The sequence below is a fragment of the Medicago sativa genome, chromosome 3, assembly GCF_051527215.1.
Source record: "Medicago sativa cultivar Bolivia chromosome 3, Bolivia_mono, whole genome shotgun sequence".
Classification (NCBI taxonomy): domain Eukaryota; kingdom Viridiplantae; phylum Streptophyta; class Magnoliopsida; order Fabales; family Fabaceae; genus Medicago; species Medicago sativa.
In genome coordinates, this window is record NC_140751.1 from 89,639,309 (window position 1) to 89,658,951 (window position 19,643).

General features: G+C 34.5%; 3 protein-coding genes and 1 pseudogene across 5 annotated transcripts; 3 read left to right on the plus strand and 1 right to left on the minus strand.

The window, feature by feature from the left end:
- Positions 1-855: 855 nt before the first annotated feature.
- Positions 856-5,836, plus strand: LOC146941697 (mitogen-activated protein kinase kinase kinase 3-like). The gene is made up of 11 exons (XM_085755526.1): positions 856-1,481; positions 1,702-2,022; positions 2,381-2,468; positions 2,644-2,706; positions 2,832-2,992; positions 3,078-3,153; positions 3,507-3,566; positions 3,684-3,791; positions 3,898-4,134; positions 5,004-5,107; positions 5,233-5,836. Exons 1-11 carry the CDS (start codon positions 1,009-1,011, stop codon positions 5,486-5,488), a joined length of 1,947 nt encoding a protein of 648 aa, XP_085611652.1. The 5' UTR covers positions 856-1,008; the 3' UTR covers positions 5,489-5,836.
- A 2,083-nt stretch (positions 5,837-7,919) lies between these two features.
- On the plus strand, positions 7,920-11,636 carry LOC146941698 (DNA repair metallo-beta-lactamase family protein). Its single transcript, XM_085755517.1, has 4 exons — positions 7,920-8,298; positions 8,385-8,490; positions 9,060-9,271; positions 9,984-11,636. Exons 1-4 carry the CDS (start codon positions 8,107-8,109, stop codon positions 11,118-11,120), a joined length of 1,647 nt encoding a protein of 548 aa, XP_085611643.1. The 5' UTR covers positions 7,920-8,106; the 3' UTR covers positions 11,121-11,636.
- Positions 11,637-13,974: 2,338 nt separating this feature from the next.
- On the plus strand, positions 13,975-15,476 carry LOC146941699 (F-box/kelch-repeat protein At3g23880-like; annotated as a pseudogene). The gene has a single exon (XR_015032469.1). The product of XR_015032469.1 is annotated as an F-box/kelch-repeat protein At3g23880-like (transcript).
- A 1,565-nt stretch (positions 15,477-17,041) lies between these two features.
- Positions 17,042-18,637, minus strand: NDHO (NAD(P)H:plastoquinone dehydrogenase complex subunit O). Of its 2 annotated transcripts, XR_015032470.1 has the most exons (7): positions 18,366-18,637; positions 18,210-18,265; positions 18,052-18,117; positions 17,920-17,961; positions 17,663-17,722; positions 17,409-17,517; positions 17,152-17,378 (listed from the first exon to the last, which is right to left on the minus strand). XR_015032470.1 is itself a non-coding variant. In XM_085755519.1 (6 exons), exons 1-6 carry the CDS (start codon positions 18,607-18,609, stop codon positions 17,488-17,490), a joined length of 498 nt encoding a protein of 165 aa, XP_085611645.1. In that variant the 5' UTR covers positions 18,610-18,637; the 3' UTR covers positions 17,042-17,487. The 2 variants fall into 2 exon arrangements, 1 of the variants encoding a protein (XP_085611645.1); XM_085755519.1 differs by having other exon boundaries at positions 17,042-17,517.
- Positions 18,638-19,643: the final 1,006 nt, after the last annotated feature.

A 19,643-nucleotide genomic window follows, 5' to 3' on the forward strand; every position in this document is an offset into this window, starting at 1 on the left:
AACCCTACCATATGAAAATGGCAGAGCTTCTGAGCACACCACCAGCACCAATCCACTGTCGTCCTCACCTCACCACCACAACCATCCACCAACAGTAACCAACCTCTCTTTTTTTCTTGTTTCCCCAACAAACAAGCATACGATGGAACTGACAAAGCATAATACTCTCATTTTATTCCTTCTTCTTCTTCAACATTATCTTATTTTCTTCTTCTCAAATCTCTACCCTTTTTAACACTCTCTTGTTGAATGAAACTTATTTGGATCTCACCACTTAATGTGAGAACTATTTTCAAAATGTGATATCCACATGAATTTTACCAAATAAGATAATAAGTGTTAAAAAAAGGGTCCATAACACTCTTCTTTTATGATTACTATTTTTTTTTACCATTCTCCAATCTTTTTTTAAGAAAAGACAAAGACAATATTTATATCTAAAAATTTGCATGATTTTGACATATGAAAGTGAAGAGTAGAAGAATATGCCATCTGTAAATTATAAAGCACAAAATATCGCACAATGACCAATGTGGATTCTCCTCATATACCTGCCCTTTCTATTTTTCTTTTGGAATTTATGAATTTTTTAATCTGGTTCGTTACAAACACACTGTACAGCAGCAGCAGACACCAGGCTTTCTAATTTGAGGCAAACAAACAACCAAACAAACTGGTACAGTACAGTTTTAACCGTAAGGATAACAGTGTAATCAAAACGATACAGTTATGCTTCTTGTCACACACGTTATACATACATACCCGCACGTGGGAGCAGACAACTGCCACGTCACTTATCCAACAACCGTGTGCCGTCCCCTCCAACTTCAACCCCTTTCTCTTAGCTGTCCTTTCGTCGTTTCTTCCTTTTTTTTTCATTTTACTTTCTTCTTTTCTCTTCACTACTACTACTACGTGTGAACAAATACCAAGTCTTCTCCTCTTTCTTCCTTCATCTCCTTCTTCCTTTCAATTTCCCAATTTCAATTTTTATAATATTAATTAATAATGCCCACTTGGTGGGGTAAAAAATCCAGTAAACCCAAGGAGCACGAAGAGCCACGTGGCGGCAGCAGCACCAGCAACGGCAGCAGTGGCGGCGGCGGCGGCGTTCTTCAGTTCAATTTTAGCAACAAGTCTCCGATCAGAAACTCTAATAAAAACGGTTATAAACCCGAAAACCCAAGGAGTTTCGACGATGCTTCTTCTAATTTTAGAAAGTCTCCCAGATCCAGTAGAGATTTCTCTCCTTCAATCAATTCTGCCGGCGCCGCCGGCGGTGGTTCTTCCTCTTGTTGGGATTCTGATACCGGTGATAAGATAGGACTTCCTTTGCCTCGTCCTTCTACACAAAGCTATAGTAATGATCAAGGAGGAATTACTTTTGGATTTGGATCTGCTTCTCTTTCCGGTTCCAGTGTTAGCTCCAATGGTTCTTATGATGATCCTTCAACTTCTAACTCTCAGATTAATACCGCTAGGTTGGTGTTGGTTCATTCCCTTTTCAATTTTGGGGCTTTGTAAATAAATTAGTCAACTTTGTTTAATTGATTTTGATTTGCGTTATGATTGATTAATTGATTAATCAGATAAAAGTGATTTTTTTAGATTTGTTACAAGGGTGTGTGTCACTGTTATGTTATAGTTTGTTTCATTCCTCAATTGACTGCTAAACTAATCAATGCAATTTCTTTATGCTAGAGGACAATGTGAAACGAAGTTCAATGTGAGGCCTAAAAGCCCGGGTCCTGGTTCAAGAGGGCCTACAAGCCCAACATCACCTCTTCATCCAAGGTTGAATGTTTTGAGTCTTGACTCACCTACAGGCAGGCAAGAAGATGGAAGGAGTGAGTGTCATCCATTGCCTCTTCCACCGGGCTCTCCGACTAGTTCTTCTTCTCTTCCCAACAACACACGACCAAATGGACTGATAGAAAGCAGTACCACTAACCGTGGCAGGTGGAAGAGAGGAAAGCTTCTAGGTCGGGGAACATTTGGACATGTTTACTTAGGATTCAATAGGTATTGGTTGTTTTTTATTTTCTTCTATGGCAATGTATATTTACTTTCAATTCTATTTCGGGTCAGCACCCAACAAATTTTATTGTGTATAATCACTTTCTGAATATTTAAGGAAAAAAAATTGTGTTTTCTTCAGTCTGGTGGTTGTAATGTTTAGGCTGATAAATTAATATTACAATGCCGATTGTTGGTAGCAAACACAAAACTCTGACTTTAAAGCAACAACTGTTTTTACAGATTGCGTATTCTGTCTGATTTTGTCCATATTACAGACAGATTACTGAAACTATATGTATTCTGCTTCCTATCTTTGTTCTACCTCTAAAATGCTTGTATTACGAATTTGCAACTTTGGTAGTGAAAGTGGACAATTATGTGCAATAAAAGAAGTCAGGGCTGTCTGTGATGATCAAACCTCTAAAGAGTGCCTCAAACAGCTTAATCAGGTAATTCTGTCGTTTTTCTTAAGAGATATGCTTTATGGTCTAAGCTTCACCACACACCGTCACTATAATACATTTGCAGTTCTTCTTTTCACAGTTGCAACGGAATTTGTTTTAATAAACCTAATCATCATTTGATGGTCTAATAAATCTATACCATGTTTTCAATTTGCTGCAGGAGATAATTTTGCTGAGTAAACTTTCACATCCAAACATTGTTCAATACTATGGAAGTGATTTGGTATGCTAAAATATTTCTGATCTTTAGTCCTTTATGTGTTAAATACAACATATAGAAAGAGAAACTAGAAAATTTATGAATGTGATCCATTGTATTTTATAAATGTACATTTTCCATGCTTGCAGGGAGAAGAAACACTTTCCGTTTATTTGGAATATGTCTCTGGAGGTTCTATTCATAAATTACTTCAGGAATATGGGGCCTTCAAAGAGCCTGTTATCCAAAATTATACTAGGCAGATTGTCTCTGGACTTTCCTATCTACATGCGAGAAATACAGTGCATAGGTAATTTTATTATATTGTATTTATTGCTTAAAATTGGTGCTTCTTGACTCTCTTTCAAATTACTTATATGTTTTTATCTTCACAGGGATATTAAAGGGGCTAACATACTAGTTGATCCTAATGGTGAAATCAAGCTGGCGGACTTTGGAATGGCTAAACATGTAAGTTTATCATGCATGTTTGTTTCTGGTTAAAATTGGCCATTCTACTCTTCTGAATGCCTAGTGGTGGAGTCCTTCCTCTCCCTTGAATGCTCATGCTCTCTCTCAATTGTGCATACCCAACCCACATAGAGAATGAGAGAAGAGCTTGAATATATTTGATTCTTATACAAGCATTGCACATTTTCATCTCTGTTCCATCTTTTTATCATTTGAAATTATATTGCATTGGCATAAGCAAGTGGTAGATATCGAAACTAATTTAGAGGGCTTCAAAAAGTATAATTTTCTGTTCTGGTTGATTTCTTATTATGATAGAGATCATCTCTGAATTATGATTTGTTCTGGACCAGATAAATTCTTCATCCTCAATGCTTTCTTTCAAAGGAAGTCCACACTGGATGGCACCAGAGGTAAAGTTCTTTCCCTCCGTTTCAGATCTTAAATTTTTTTCTTATGCAAGCACATCCTTCCCTCCTCCTTTCTTTTCCACCATAAATAGTAATGTATGCTTATGTTTACTTTCTTAGGTTGTAATGAATACAAATGGCTATAGTCTTCCTGTTGATATTTGGAGCTTGGGATGCACAATTCTTGAAATGGCAACCTCAAGGCCTCCTTGGAGTCAGTATGAAGGGGTGCGTTATTGGCTTATTTTGAACTAGCATTCATTTACATATTTGTTGTGATTCTGTTTGTAAAATATGAAGGGTCAATGCTGTTTTTTAATGTTGGATTCAACAGGTGGCTGCAATATTTAAAATCGGGAACAGCAAAGACATGCCTGAAATTCCTGATCATCTCTCAAATGATGCAAAGAATTTCATTAAGCTATGCTTGCATAGAGATCCTTCAACTCGCCCTACAGCCCAAATGTTACTAAATCACCCCTTCATTCGAGATCAGTCAGGAACAAAAGCTGCTAATGTCAGAATAACCAGGGATGCTTTTCCATACATGTGTGATGGAAGCAGGACGCCGGTATAGTCTTTGATGCTTAATTATATTTTTAGTGGAGTTTTGTTTCATTGGCATCTTACAAACTAGTTCCACACACATTGTTAAGTTTGTAACATAATCATTATAAAAGGATTCTGTTCCTTTAGGGTTTTTGTTTGGGAGTTTGGAGGAAAGGGAAATGGAAGAGTGAGTAGTCCAGCAACCTTGCATGAGAAGTTATTTTTCTCCATTGGACTAAAACCCTCCAACATGGAGTAGCTAAAAAAATGAATTGGGGGAGAATGAAGTATGCTTGTTGTTTGGCTGTATCTGTAGAGTTAGGCATTATTTACTGATACTTCATTACAATCAGGAAAGATAAAAAAGGAAAATATTAGAGGTTGCTTGTCTGTCATGTGCATATTAGAGGTTAATTTTGTTTATGTTATTATGTATTAATGTGCTACTTACATTCCCTTTGGAATTTGAACTTGTTGTTTTACCTTCGATCATTCTTGCAATACATATACCTGTACAGATGAAGTTCATTTGGCACACATACCAGCGAAATTGAACTGTGGGAATAAATTAACCTGGCGCCAAAACAAGTAGCTTGGGGTGATAACTGATATACGAAAGGAATATATTAATATAGTATAGTAGTGCATATTGCTTTGCGTTTTGGTAAATCAGAGTATAGAGATTTATATAGAGGACTTCATGCTACCACACAATTCTGCATTGGAGCAGAATGTGAACCCAAAATATCATATCATTTGAAGTCACAATTCCAATGCGCATATTCCCAGCACTGATTTATATAAATTTAAAGTTGCATATTTTCTGGAAATCAATTTTATGGTCAGTGTTGGACTGGAGCTAACTTTCTCTTTGCTTGTTTGACTTTGCAGCCAGCTTCAGATCTTCACTCCAACAGAACTTGTATTGCTTCTCAGGATGCAGATTATGCGACAAAATCAGTTCTTGCAGCTTCACGGGCAGTAAGGAGCCCAAGGTTAGATACCCAACCTTTTGTGATTATTTATGATTGAAGCATGGTTTTGCTATACCTCTCTCTCTATTGCTTCACGTTTTTTATGCTATTTAGACTGACTTGCTATTTGTAATTTCCTTGTTCAGAGACAACACAAGAATGATCACATCTTTGCCTGTATCTCCTTGTTCAAGTCCACTGCGACAGTCTGGTCCAGCTCACAAGAGCTGTTTCCTTTCTCCACCTCATCCAACTTACGCAATGATGGGACAAAATACCCTCACTTCATATGAATCATATCCAATGAGATCAAATGCCAAGTTTACTCTTGATCCTTGGCATGAAACACATATGTACAAAGTCCACACACCTGGTGCATCCCCAAGAACGAGACTTATTTGAGTTTCTGAATGTAAATACCCTAAAATCTTTCTTGGTGGTTCTCCCTGTCATGCCTTGTGCTCTATAGTTGAACTTCATTCAATTGTAACCCTGAAAGTTCATACTATGTCTGAAAAAAACTCTGGTCCGTTCTTTCTTTATACATGAAAAATAGACGACAGTAGAAGTGAGAAGTGTAGGAGCCCTCTCGGTGCAGTCATTGGACTGGGGAGACCTTGTAGCTTGTAACAATTTTTATTGATTACTGTAAACAGAAGGTGTTTGCCATGTTTGTACTTTGTACTAGCCTTTTTGTTGTATATTATTACTAGTCCATGGCAGAAGAAAAGAAGAGAAAATTTTCATACATATTTCTTTTTTCTTTTTATAATGTTGTTTAGCTGAGAATGGCACCATCATTTTTTTGGTCTAATACCAATCCGTCGAGCTTAAACAAGTATGATGGGTCCAGATTCTCTGAAATAGGTGTTTCACCATGAATTTACCTGAACTTGGACAAAAAGGCGTTAAGAGCCTGTGTGTCATATTTGTTTGAAGTTATGTCAAGTGTGATTTTGGAGTCAGATTTGTCGGGTTTGATAGAGACGAGAGCCCATTTCACATTTGGGATTTTCCAATAAGTGCAGAAATTTAGGAATTCTGGAAACTTAGAGAATCTACATTCAATATGACCATTCTCCAAAAGTCAATGTTTTATGAATTTCTCTGAAGTTAATCAAAATCCTGTCAAGTGTGCGTTGGAAGCTTAATGTGTTGGGTGCAATATATTCCTTTTGTCTACTTTACTTTTAAAGTAGCAAAACTGTAAGCTTAATGTGTTGGGTGCAATAAGGACAAAAACACCTTTGAGGTTTGGTAGGAAAACTTTCCAATTTCTAAAAGGAAAATACTAACCTACTGTCATAAGGGTCCAAGGGAACTAAATATAAAATGCTTACAGTCTGTCTATCCAATTTTTCAAAAGTGTAAAGATTGTTTTTTTTCAACACAACTTCTATTTATAGATAACTTTAACATATTTCTTTATGTCACATGTTAGTTGATATATTTTTTTTTTTTTTTTAGAATTTAGAGAATAAAAATTCAAGAATAATGAGATTGAAAGATGTGTGTCCTTTGCGTGTAAAATACTTTTTACGGGGATAAAATGATAATTAGGGATGGGAATAGCCTAGGCCGAGCTAGGCTTTGCAAGGCCTAAGCCTGGTCTGCCATATTTTTTTAAAGCCTAAGTCTGGCCTGCGGCCTGTCATAGGCCTACTTTTTAGGCTTGAGCCTGGCCTTCTGAAAGCTTAATATGACCTGCTAGCCTGTTTAAAAGCCTATATCTTATGAACATCTTTAAGTAAGCTATATGATCTAAGTTTAAATGGACTAACGAACAAATAGTTCAATTAGATTAAACTCTCTTTTGATAATCAACACAAGGTTTTAATGAAATCGACTATATATTTGTATCATATTTCTATTCTAGTTTATAATAATACATTTATATATTTGTCAAAAAAAACTAATAAAGCTTAAATTATTGAAAAAGTTTACAAATTTATATTTTAATTCAAAGTACAAAATATAACATAATAATAAATAATATTATTCTTATTACTTAAATAGGCTGGCCTAATAGGCTTAAGAGACTTTTTGAGAGGCCTGTGGTCTGGCCTTTTAAGCTAAATAGGCTTAAAAAAAAGTCTAGTCCTTCTCTATTTAAGAAAAAAGCCTAACCTGATCTGGCTTGTCGTAGGCTAGGCCGTAGGCCCCTGTAGGCCGGTCTGACCTATTCCCATCCCTAATGATAATCATATCTTGACCAAAAAGAAAATGATAATCATATCTTATTTTATCATATTTTATATACATTTGAAAAATGGAAAATGAAATTAAAATGTGATATTTTTATTATATGTGGTTACCATGTGATATTCTTATTGTATGTAGTAAAAGTAAAAAATGATTTTTTGAAGCTGTAGAATCCAATTACTTTTAACAGTGAGATGATGAACATAATTCACTCGTGTTGAAAACAAACATGGAAAAATTCAAATCCATAAATTTTTACTTATGATAAAACTATTATTTGTGTGTTACAAAACCTCATGAACCCAGCTTGTTTTTTACTTTTTAATTTTTACAATTTAAACACCTATTCCTATTCTCTTTACTTCATCAATAATTTGAAATTCTTACATTTTTTTTATATATTAATTTTAATTTAACCATGATTACACCCACTATTTGAAGTTAAAATCACCTCATAGTCGCTTGTGAATTTTCCCCTTTAACTTTTAAAATTATACATATTTAAAAAAAAAATTATTTAATCGAGTAAATATGATAAAATCACAAAGAAATTAGTTTAAATAAATGATAAAATTAATAACAAAATCACACAAACTTTTTTTATCCCTTCATATCATATAGGAGTATCATAATATCATATCATATCATATATAAGTAAGGTAATTAAGGTCTTTGTAAGAAAAATTATTTGTTTGTTATGGTGAAACTTTCGCGGGAAGCCACGGCATTTGAACGAGGTCAGATCTGAAACCCAAGGCCGGCGATAAGGTATTAAACATGGTTAGAAGAAGTTGTTGGTGAGAGAGAATAATTGGAAGATGCCGATCGAAATGCCTCAAGGATTACCATTCTCTGTAGACACATGGACTCCATCCTCCAAAAGCAGCAAGAGGCATCATTTCATTACACACGCTCACAAAGATCATTCTTCAAACATCACTTCTCATTCCTCTTTCCCAATTTACTCTACTTCTCTCACCAAAACCCTCCTCCTTCAACATTACCCTCAGGTCAGGTTATTCCTTATTTACATTTTCACCCCCTTTTCTTCCTCTAATTGTACTCAATCATCTTGTTCCTGTTGTTGTTGTTGCAGCTTGATGCTTCTTTGTTTTTGGAAATTGAAGTAGGTCAATCCTTGATTGTCGATGATCCTGATGGAAACTTCACTGTTACCGCTTTTGATGCCAATCACTGTCCTGGTAATTTTCCCCCTTTTAATTCTTACAACCAATTTCTACACTTGTATTTTGATTCAACTATGGATGATTTCGACTGTGTTTGGTTCAGCGGTGACACAAATTGATTTTGTCAAATGAATGTAAAGTGATTTTCAACCCACTTTTACCTGAATCAATTTTACATTCAATTCAATGCACTTTGTAGTTTGTAGCTTTTGGGTTGAAAAATAGATTTTAGGCTAAAAATCAATTGTACAAGTCAAAAACTATAAATTCTAGCTTCCAGTTAAAATCCATTCTGTAGACAAAATCAGTTCTACTCAAGAACATCCAAACATGTCAAAATCAATTTCGGCTCTTCAAAAGGTGGAAGCAAAGATTCACTTTTTGTGGTTAGAACTTGAATTCTGTCAGGGAGGAGGAAATAATTTATTTTATATTTATCATTATAATTGCTTGGTTTGATTTTGAAAATGAATCCTGAAAACATTTTTCTGAAAATTGTGCTTATCTTTATGTTTTGTGCTTAATTCGGTTTGTTTGTTTATTTATTTAGCTATAAAATGATTCATTCATCTTGTTTTGTTCAGGGGCGGTGATGTTCTTGTTTGAAGGAAAATTTGGCAATGTTTTACACACAGGAGATTGCAGGCTCACCCTTGAATGTCTATTCAATTTACCTGGCAAGTATGTAGGGACGAAAGGAAAAAAGCCGTGTTGTCCTCTTGATTGTGTTTTCTTAGACTGTACTTTTGGCGATTTTAATCGTGCCATGCCTGCCAAGCATTCCTCTCTTCAACAGGTCCAATAACTTTTTATTGCTTACATAAAGCACATCATCAAACTCCATAATCTTTTGCTATTTTTATTAATTATTAGCATTGGAAGTAAATTTACAGTTTAGGTAGTCAAATTGTTTTTTGTTAATTATTTTACATTATCTAGTGGTAAGTTTCTTAAATGCAAATAAAAATCCCCCTCCTCAACTTAGAAATAATAATAAGCTCTTGGTATGTGATTGGCTGATTGCATATACTCATTTGGCTTTGTTTCTAGAGGCAAGTTATTGGAGGAAAAACTTGTATGTTGGGTAATGCAGTATGATTAGTATTCTTTTGTGATGTTTTTTTTTTTTTTATCATCGAATATTTTAAACATTCATTGTATAGTGTATGAGCATTTTGTACATAAAGCAGTTTGGTAATAATATACAAATTCGCAGCTTCATATTAAAAGCCTTAAACCTTAGTCTTTATAGTTGCCAAAACTTATCATTTCTGTGTGTTGAAAATTGAATATGTTATAGCAGGTAGATTCTTAAGCCCAAGCACGCTTAATCTATCTTTTTCATTTTTCTTTTAGCAGTTGCAATTTTCAAAACTTTCAATGTATCACTAGATGCACATTGCTGAGTTATTTTTAATTTTACTGAATCCATCATTCTGCATATTGTTAACTCAGTATGAGTAACAATAGTTCTATCTGACAGTTCAGCTTATGGAACTACAAAGCAGGTTGTTAATTGTATATGGAAGCATCCTGATGCATCGACAGTGTATCTTACCTGTGATGTCCTTGGACAGGAAGAAATTCTTGTTCAAGTGTCCCAAACATTTGGAGCAAAGATATATGTTGATAAAGCCCAAAATCCAGAATGTTTCAAGAATCTCATGGTTACGGTGCCTGAAATTATTTGCGAAGATCCATGTTCTCGTTTCCATTTATTTGATGGATCTCCAGGACTATATGAAAGAGCACAAGCGAAACTGGTTGAGGCCAAGGCAACTCGCCAGACTGAGCCTCTCATTGTCCGCCCTTCTGCTCAATGGTATGCATGTGAAGAGTTATCGGATGTTCAAAACACTAGAAAGAAGAGAATGAACGAAGCAGTTAAGGATCAATTTGGTGTTTGGCATGTCTGTTACTCAATGCACTCGTCCAAGGAAGAACTGGAAGAGGCACTTCAATTTCTTGCTCCAAGGTGGGTTGTTTCCACAACCCCTCCCTGCAGGGCAATGCAGCTCAATTATGTTAAGAAATACTGTTTTAATTCTAAAGTCAGTCTCAATAACTCAGTGCTAAAGCTTTTGGGTATGACTGTGGAAACTTACGATGATGTTGATGCATTTGTCAAACCTGTAAACTGTTATCCTGTGCTTGAAGGGACCACTCAGCCTTGTGTACAAACTAAATCACCCGTCAAGCAGTGCACTGATGCAAAAGCACTGGAAAAATTAACTCTTCCTGTTAATCGCTCGCCTGTCACATTGTTTGGAAGAGCAAGGCTTGGTCTCAAAGATGTCGACTTTTTACGAGGAGGGTGTAATCTTTTACCCGTTAATGTCCCTTTGCAAACAGTTTCAAGTGGTGCAAAACAAGAATTATTGGATGATGCTGTTGAAGCGAAATGGGAGATGTCGCCAGGAAGAAATGAAGATTTACATAATATGAATAATTATCAGCAATCTGAGGTTCAGGAAAACACAAAAGTTCATAAGAGTGCGTTATATGAAAATATTGGATCCCCAGGCTTGAGTGAACATGTCAGAAAGTATTACAGGTCAATGAATCTTCCTGTGCTTCGACCTCTTCCCTCGTTAGTGGAACTTATGAATTCCAGGAAACGTGCTAAGAGGGGAATTGATCGTTAATCTAACTTTTCAGCGGTTAACTTTGATTTACAATGCTGGGAAGTGGGAAATGCCCATGGATGTAGATTTTAAATGAATTTATTTGCACTTTCTGAAACTACTGTCTATATTGCAATTGCAAGAATGCTTGGCAAGAAGTAGCAAGGTGGGAGGGAAGAATTTGAAGCAACTCTGTAAAATGTTGACCAGTTGTTACAACAATAATGCAGTAGTCATTATATTTTCTTTGAATAAGAGATACATCAAAAGGTGCTCACTATTGACTATTGAGTAATAAGATCACATGGGAGCTCATGTATGATGTCCTATAGTTGCAATTGAAATCATTTTCTCTCTCAAAAGTATCACATCACATGCCCGAGACAAGGAGCAGCAAAAGGCAAGCTGAAAACTTCTGTGGTTGCATAAGTAGTTGTATCTTATATGTGTGATTGCATTGTTAATAGAAAGAGAGAAATACAAAAACTATTTATATAATTTTAAATAAACACAAAATAACACACTTCTCTTAAAAAATTGTTAAAAATACTATCTAAATTATTTATATCAAGATGTTTTCATAAAAAGGTTATACAAACATCATTTTTTTTTTAAAAATCTTGAACAAAAAGCCAAGATTATATTGAGTTCTGTTTATCTTAGAGACAAGATTAAGCATTTAGTAAACAAAGAAAGTGAGCCCAATGTTTTTAAAATCGATTTGATCGTCGACCTAACTAGAGTGTTGGGTGAGGGTCCTTCAGTGAACCGAAAGACTTGGTGTTGATTATTTTCTTTTCTCAAAGTATTCATAAAATACGAAGCTGTTAGACTTGTTTATTATATGTCCATAAATGATGAAGTTAAAGTTGAAATTGAAGATTTTTTTGTTTGTTTGTAATTTTATAAGTATCGATCACTTTTTTTTGTTGTCATATATTAGTATTGATCACTCTATTTGTAAAAAAAGTATTGATCACTCTACATCATACTATACTATATATGTCAAATCATTTATTTATAAAAATAAAAATAAAAATATGATAGATGAACCAAAACCGAATCATGTTAAAATATGATGATCAATTTTGTATAAGTTAAGAATTCAATAAAAAAAAAGTAAACCCAAGGTTTTAAAAACCAGACTAGTAATTGACCCGATTGAGCTAGGGTTAATGGTTGAACCAAATTATCACTTATTGAACTGCATGGTCTAGTCACTATTAAAAAAAAATATATACATGACATGGGTAACTATTAGAATTGTTTTATACTACTTTTTTAAAGTAGAGATTTAATTCGGTCTCTTACAATTTTCACATAGTCTAATTTAGTCTTCAACAAAAACTAATACTCAAATTAGTCTATGACATTTTCATACCGAGAAAAAAATAGTCCTTTCGTGATAATGAGTCTGAATTTGTCAAAAAAGTAATAATGAGTTTGAAACTAATTTTGTCTTGAAAGTTGCTTTTTTGACATAGAATACTTCCTATTGACACATGGAAATGACCTTTTTGCCCCAAGCGGTTGTTAATTACTGTTGATTAAAGCGCCGGTAGTTAATTGCCGCTGGACTCTCAGCGGTAGTTAACTACCGCTGGAAATTGTTTTTGTTTACTGTTCCCCTGTTCTCTCTCTCTCCCGCTGCCACCATTTCTTCCTCTCTTCTGTGCCTTTTCCACATTCTATCTCATTCATTCTGTTCATTTTTACTCATGGATCCAAACCAAAATCGTTTCTTCAATTTTATGCAAAATTATCAGCTTCCAAATCCCACTAATCCAAATTCACAAAATTCTCAAATGTTCTCAAACCCACAAAATAATCCCAACTTTTCGTTTTCTTCTTCCCCATTTCCATATCAATATCCCATGTTTCAATCACCACCAACAAAAATGTCATGAGAATTTGTGTAATTCTCATCAATATCCCATGTATCTTCAAAACTTTGTTTTTTTGAGAAGCTAGATCCATGATTCTTCAAATTTAAGAATGACCCATTTGATAAAGTTTTGATTTTGACAAAATTGGTTGGTCCTCCATGATTGGTGAGAACATAGTTGTTAATTATTGCAAGTACCATTTTGATGAGAATAACCACCCCTTGGATTAAATGTGGAAGTAATAGTTGTAGTTATAAAACAAGATGAAAGTAGGAGGAAATGGAAGTAATAGTTGCAGTTTAAAAAATTAATAATTTTGTCTCTATTTTGGTGTTCCTGCACCATCACCATCTACTTCTCAAAGAATCATTGAAATCCTTACCCATTAATTGTTGAAGAGGATAAGAAGCCATAGAAACTTTGTTGGATCATTTTCATTTGGTTTGTTGTTACAACCAAATTTCAACCAAGAAAAATTGTTGTAGGAAAAGAAACTGAGTTGGAAAATTCCTTTTGGGGAGAACAAGGTGTTGAGAAGAAAATGATTGAAGTGGAGAGACAAAAGAGAAAGAGTGTGGTGAAACTTCTCATTTGTTTGGGAAAAAAAGGAAAAAATAATAGTGAACGTGAAGACATGAATTCAGCGGTAGTTAACTACCGCTGGGTCCTCAACGGTAGTTAACTGCCGCCAGGTCCTCAACGGTAGTTAACTACCGCTGAGGGCATTTTAGTATTTTCCATGTGTCAATATGAACTTCTCCAGGTCAGAAAAGCAACCTTCTTTTGTCTTATGAATAGAAAATGTCCCAAGTCCAATTTAGATATCGTTTTTTTGTCAAAGACTAAATTGGATCGAGAAGAAATTATGAGAAACAAAATTGAGCCTTCATCCATGTTTTTTTTAAGACGATGAAGCATACTTGTGCTTATTTTGTACATAATTGGTTTATGTGTTACAATAAACCTGTCAAATTATTCAAGGGATCAAGTCGTATCTCCAAATAGATATTTTTTGTGATTATTGAGCAATCGCCTATAAAACGTCCTAAACCCTTTCATTATTAAAAAAAAAAAAAACCTAAACCCTAGTCTATGTCGCTGCAATTCACTACCTCCGCCGAAACCCTAACATCACCATTACTACCCTCTCTTCCGTTCCACCTTGTGGAGGAAATCCTGTGTAGGCTGCCGGTGAAGATACTCCTGCAGCTCCGATGCATCTGCAAGTCCTGGAAATCTCTAATCTCGAATGATCGTAAATTCGCAAAGAAGCACCTTCGCATGTCAAAGAAACACCTCATCGTAAGCAGTGTGGACGACTCAGGTGAACTACTTCTTTGGGATTCATCAATTTCCTCTCTTTTCAGCAATGTAACAAACTCTAGCAGCCTCACACAGACTCAGCTCAATTGCCCAATTTCCTTGAATACATTTATTAGTATGTATAGCAATAATTTGGAAATTTGCTCTTGCGACGGTATTCTCTGTTTCGCCATTGCTGGACGTTCTGCTTTTCTGTGGAACCCTTCTATTAGAAGATACAATAGGTTGCCTTCTTTGAAAAAGAAAAGGGGCACTTCTTCTTTATATAGCTTCGGGTATGATCTTTTCAATAATGTTTATAAGGTTGTTGCTATTTCTCACTTTGACAAAATAAAAAAGAATGAAGTTAATGTCCATACTTTGGGTACTGATTATTGGAGGAGGATCAATGACTTCCCATATTGTCGTCGCATGCCTGGACCAGGAGTATTTGTGAGTGGCACTGTTAATTGGTTGGCATTTGATTTTTCGAGTAGCGGTACTTTCCATGACATTGTTTCTCTTGATCTTGAAAAGGAGTCATATCAAAAGCTTCCACGGCCTGATTTTGAGGGGACTATTGGACCTTGGGGGTGTTTAATGATTGTTTGTGCATCTTTGCAAGTAGTAATATGTATTTGGATGTTTGGGTTATGAAGGAATATGGAATTAAAGAGTCTTGGATTAAACTGTACACTGTGCCTGCTATGGGAAACCATGATTTTGAGCCCTATACCAAGGCTGTATATATTTCTGAGGATGATCAATTTCTAATTGATTTATATGAGATGACAAGTTCCAAAAAGGAGTTGGGTGTTTATGATTCCAAAAATGGTACTTCAAAAATTCCAAAGATTCAAAACATCAATGGTTGGATGGACCCAGAAGTCTACGCTGAGAGTTTGATATCACCTTGTTCCTAACATGTGAGCATGAGATTCAACTGCAACATATATATGGATTATTTTTTGTTTATGTTATTTATTTTCTCTTTGTTTTGATTATTGGTGATTTTTACGAATATGGGTTGATTTCTGTTTATGTTATTTATTTTTTCTATTTGTTTTGTTTTGATTACTGGTGACTTCGCAGATCATTGTTAATCAATGGTTCATGAAACAAAACTTGACAAATTGCTGTTATTTTCACTTGTTTTATTTGTTATGCATTGCGTTATGGTATGCTTGGATACACTGTACAATTTATATTCTCGAGTCCCTAGGTTGTATGACTGTGGTATTGAAGAAGCTAGGATTTGACGTGGTAGGTAAACACACGGAGGTAACTTCAAAACAAACAAGCACTTTGATGGTTTGTCATTTGATTTTCCAAGATTGAAGTCACGATTTAGATGTTATAATGTCAGCCAAGTGCTGCTCTAATTTCTTAATATTTGCTTCAAATCTCGCACATTGCATTATGAACTGAACTAAATATGTTATAGTATAATAATACTATTGTGATGTCGTCTTTTTAGAATATTCAATTTTAGCAAATATGTAGCCTTTTGAAAATTGAATTTCTGGTAATTTTTTCCATTAATGGTTGGAATAGTTTGTTAAGAATTAGTACAACTGTTACATATAACCACCGAATTGGAGAAAACAATGGATGGAACTGTAGCATCGTCTATGATTATTTATCTTTGTAGTTATATATTAGAACTACATGTTCTCATTTAATTAATTTCTCTTCGAGGGAAAAATGGTACTATGTTAGATATGTTTCAAACTTTGCACCTAGTTTTACCTTTAGCCACAAGTCACGCCTTCTAAAGGACAATGATTTTTTTTTCTTCCCTTTTTACCTGCTTTTAATTTGTTTTGAATAGAATGTGAATTGATGGTAGTTAGTCTGGGAGTGACACCACCCCCTAAATAATTTTTACCTTGAAATAGTATCAGATAGTATAGAATGCTAATTAAGCTTCACTTTAGTAATGGCCTAGATCTGTAAACCATGCTTTGACGGAGAGACATAAATGGACTGTGTGGTGCTTCTTTATTACCATGCCTTTAAATTTTCTGTTTTGTTTTGATATTTGTATATGTGAATGAATTCTTATGAAAACTTGAACCTGTAATTCGTCTCCAAATTTTGATTCAGGCCAGCTATATGCGATAATATATAGTTTGAATCCAACTTTTTATGCATTATCCTGGCTTTCCACATATGAGGAAAGATTCTAAAGTTGGAAAGGCATAGCCTTAGATTTTAAAATTTATTAGATCATGGCATATTTGATAACTTGATATCTGCTTTGGAAAGTGTTCTAGAATTAGTGAAGCTCATTTTTCGATTTCTTCCAATTCTAAGTCGTTTGATCGATCACATCAGGAAAAAGAAAATTCATCATTAACTAGGCATATCTGACAGTTCAGCTTATGGAACAATAAAACAGGTTGTTGGTTGTATATGGAAGCATCCTGATGCATCGACAGTGCCTTAGCTGTGATGTTGCCAATTTGCACAGCGCAGTAAGATGTTGGCAATGTTGTTCCAATTATAGTTGATATTTTTTCTTTTAATAAAAAATGCTTATTACAGAGGATCTAGATTCAGAGAGAGTTCATGTAGTTCCAATTATAGTTGATATTTTTTCTTTTAATAAAAAATGCTTATTACAGAGGATCTAGATTCAGAGAGAGTTCATGTATGATGTCCTATGATGGCAATTGAATTTTTTTTCCCCATCCAAAAGCATCACATGTAAATGCAAGTTTGAAGCCAAAGACTAGAGAGCAAAAGTCCAAGTTATAAGCTTCTGTGGCATTTTGTCTGCCCTCAATCTTGGTTAAATATTGGATACCTCAAGTTCTACAATTATGCAATTCTAGTGAAGAGATTCGTTCTACTTCCTAACATTGAAAATAAGTTGCATTGTTGTATAAACAATAAATAAAAACATTTTTTTTTTGAAGGAAGTGTATTTGCAGTTGATTTTCATATCTTTAACTGTATTATTTATTAAAAACTAAAATATAGAAGCATAAATACAATCCCTCAAAAAAAAAAAAGCATAAATACAATGATGGTCATGGCCGAAAACATTATCTGGGTAGCACAGCTAATTGTCCCAAATAATTGACGGTAGTCATTCGAATTGATCACACAGCTCAACTAAAGATGGGGTATGGTGTCTCTGATGGTATCAATCTTCTTAAATCATGCACTCTTACAATACTAGATAAACAGGAGTGTTATAGTCTCTCATAATTGAGCTTCTCTGACTGCAACAAAAAAAGTAAGAGTGAGGTGCTTTCAAAGCAACTAAAATGTAAAGAAGTCATGTAAATGTAGATAAAAATAAACAATTTACATCAGATTTCATTTACTATTAGATTGTAGCAGCCATTGGAACAAGTAAAGCATTACCTTGATAAGCATGTATGTAGGAAGCCAAGCTGGAGCAGTGGGGACTCCTACCCATGCAACCTGAGAATTAAGCAATGGTACAGTTTTGTGTCACAATAATAAAACTTAAACTTCACATACTTCACAATGTTACCATAATTGGAATCATAGAAAACAAATAGTCATGTTGTTTGTGTAAAAAAATTATTGGCATGCTGTCAGCTGCCTTTGGTTCACACCTACAGCACACACACACACACTACTGACAAGTTACTTACAAGTGCATGCTCTCCTGTTTCAAATATACGCATATCCAAGACCTACAAATACAGTTTGACATTTCTAGTTAGATAAACACTAATCATATAAAGTATTTTGTTTTCATAATCTTTTGGTGTTTGTTTGTTTACCTCACCACGGTCTTCGTAAATGTAGTCTAATCCTTTGTAATAGGGTGGGTGCCCAACAGAAAGATACTGAAAAATTAACCTTGGACATGTTATTTGAGTCCTCCTACTCACAGCTGAAATAACTATAATTGAAACTAAATCAATAATAGTCTTCTTACATTGATGCTATTGAGATATTTCTCCTTGTCCACCCTCACAATCTGACCTTTCTTCACTGTCCACAAATTAACAAAAATGAATACTCACACAGACAGCAGCAGCATTCAGTATATATATAAAATTCTAATAAATATTTATTTGGTTGCTTGACTCACTGGAATAAACAGGTTTCTTAGGAAGAGTCTTAGGGGCAGTGGTTGAAGACTGAGCACTACTAGAGGAGGCTGAGGAAGCATCAGAGCTCTTAGTTTGTGGCTGTGTACTGCCCCCTGGTTCACCGTCTTGAACTGCACGAATCAATGGGAAAGAAGAACGGACATGTTTCCTTGTCAAAGGTTTTGAGAAATGGGAAAGAGAAGGAAAGGAGGTGTAGTAGCAGAGAGTTACACAGAAAGCCATTAATTAAGAGAGACACAATGCCATACATACAACTAGAGATAAGAAGATGACTCTTTTGTTGGGCACGTCACTATAGTGTGAATAAGAACAAATAGTGTCACGCCATAAAAAAGAGGGAGGGGATTCATGTGTAACCAAAAGTTTTCATCTTTGGAGGAATTTCACATCAGCTTCTAAAGTTAAAAATAACTTAATAACCAAAATTGGTGCTAGAAGTTTTAACGTTGGAGATCTTATTTTATTTGGTTAATATAATAGACAAATTTGTCATCCAAAAAATTGTGAATTTAATGAAAATTTACTTAATTGATAAGAAGTTGATTTGTAGTTGTAGGTTGAAATCCCGCTATGAATATGAAGACCTTTTTGACGGATGATCTACAAACGCTAATTAAGTCTTGAGATCTGTCTTGACTCTGGTGAATTCTTAAAGTTCAACTCACCTAAACTTTTTTATATATATATAAAAAAAAAACAATTATGAACTTAAAGCAAATAAGTCTACCGTGAATAGGCAAATACATCTCTTAAATAATAAAAAAATCATTTGAAATGGTTCATTCATTAATTTATGAAATTAGGGCTTATAATGTGACACGATAACTAAATATGTCAAATTATACTTTCATCTCACAAGTCACATCCATGTTTGTTCACTATGCTAATTTGCCTATAAAACTTCATATTCAATTAAAATGTTACTCTTTTTTTTTGAGAAAATGTTACTCCCTCCGTTTCAAAATGAGTGTCGTTTTAGGTGTTTACACACATATTAAGAAATGCAATGATTAAGAGAAAGAGAATGGTTATTTTACCAAATTATCCTTATTAACTATTGGTTAGTTTTAAAAGTAATACTTTGGAAGTAGTGTGCAGAGTATTAATTGGAGGGTACAATTGAAAAGAAAAAGTTATTATTGCATTGGAAACTGAAAGCGACACTCATTTTGAAACAATTTTTTTTTGTTAAAGCGACACTCATTTTGAAACGGAGGGAGTACTTACGTAACGTTGTAGCCTCTATATATAAAAGT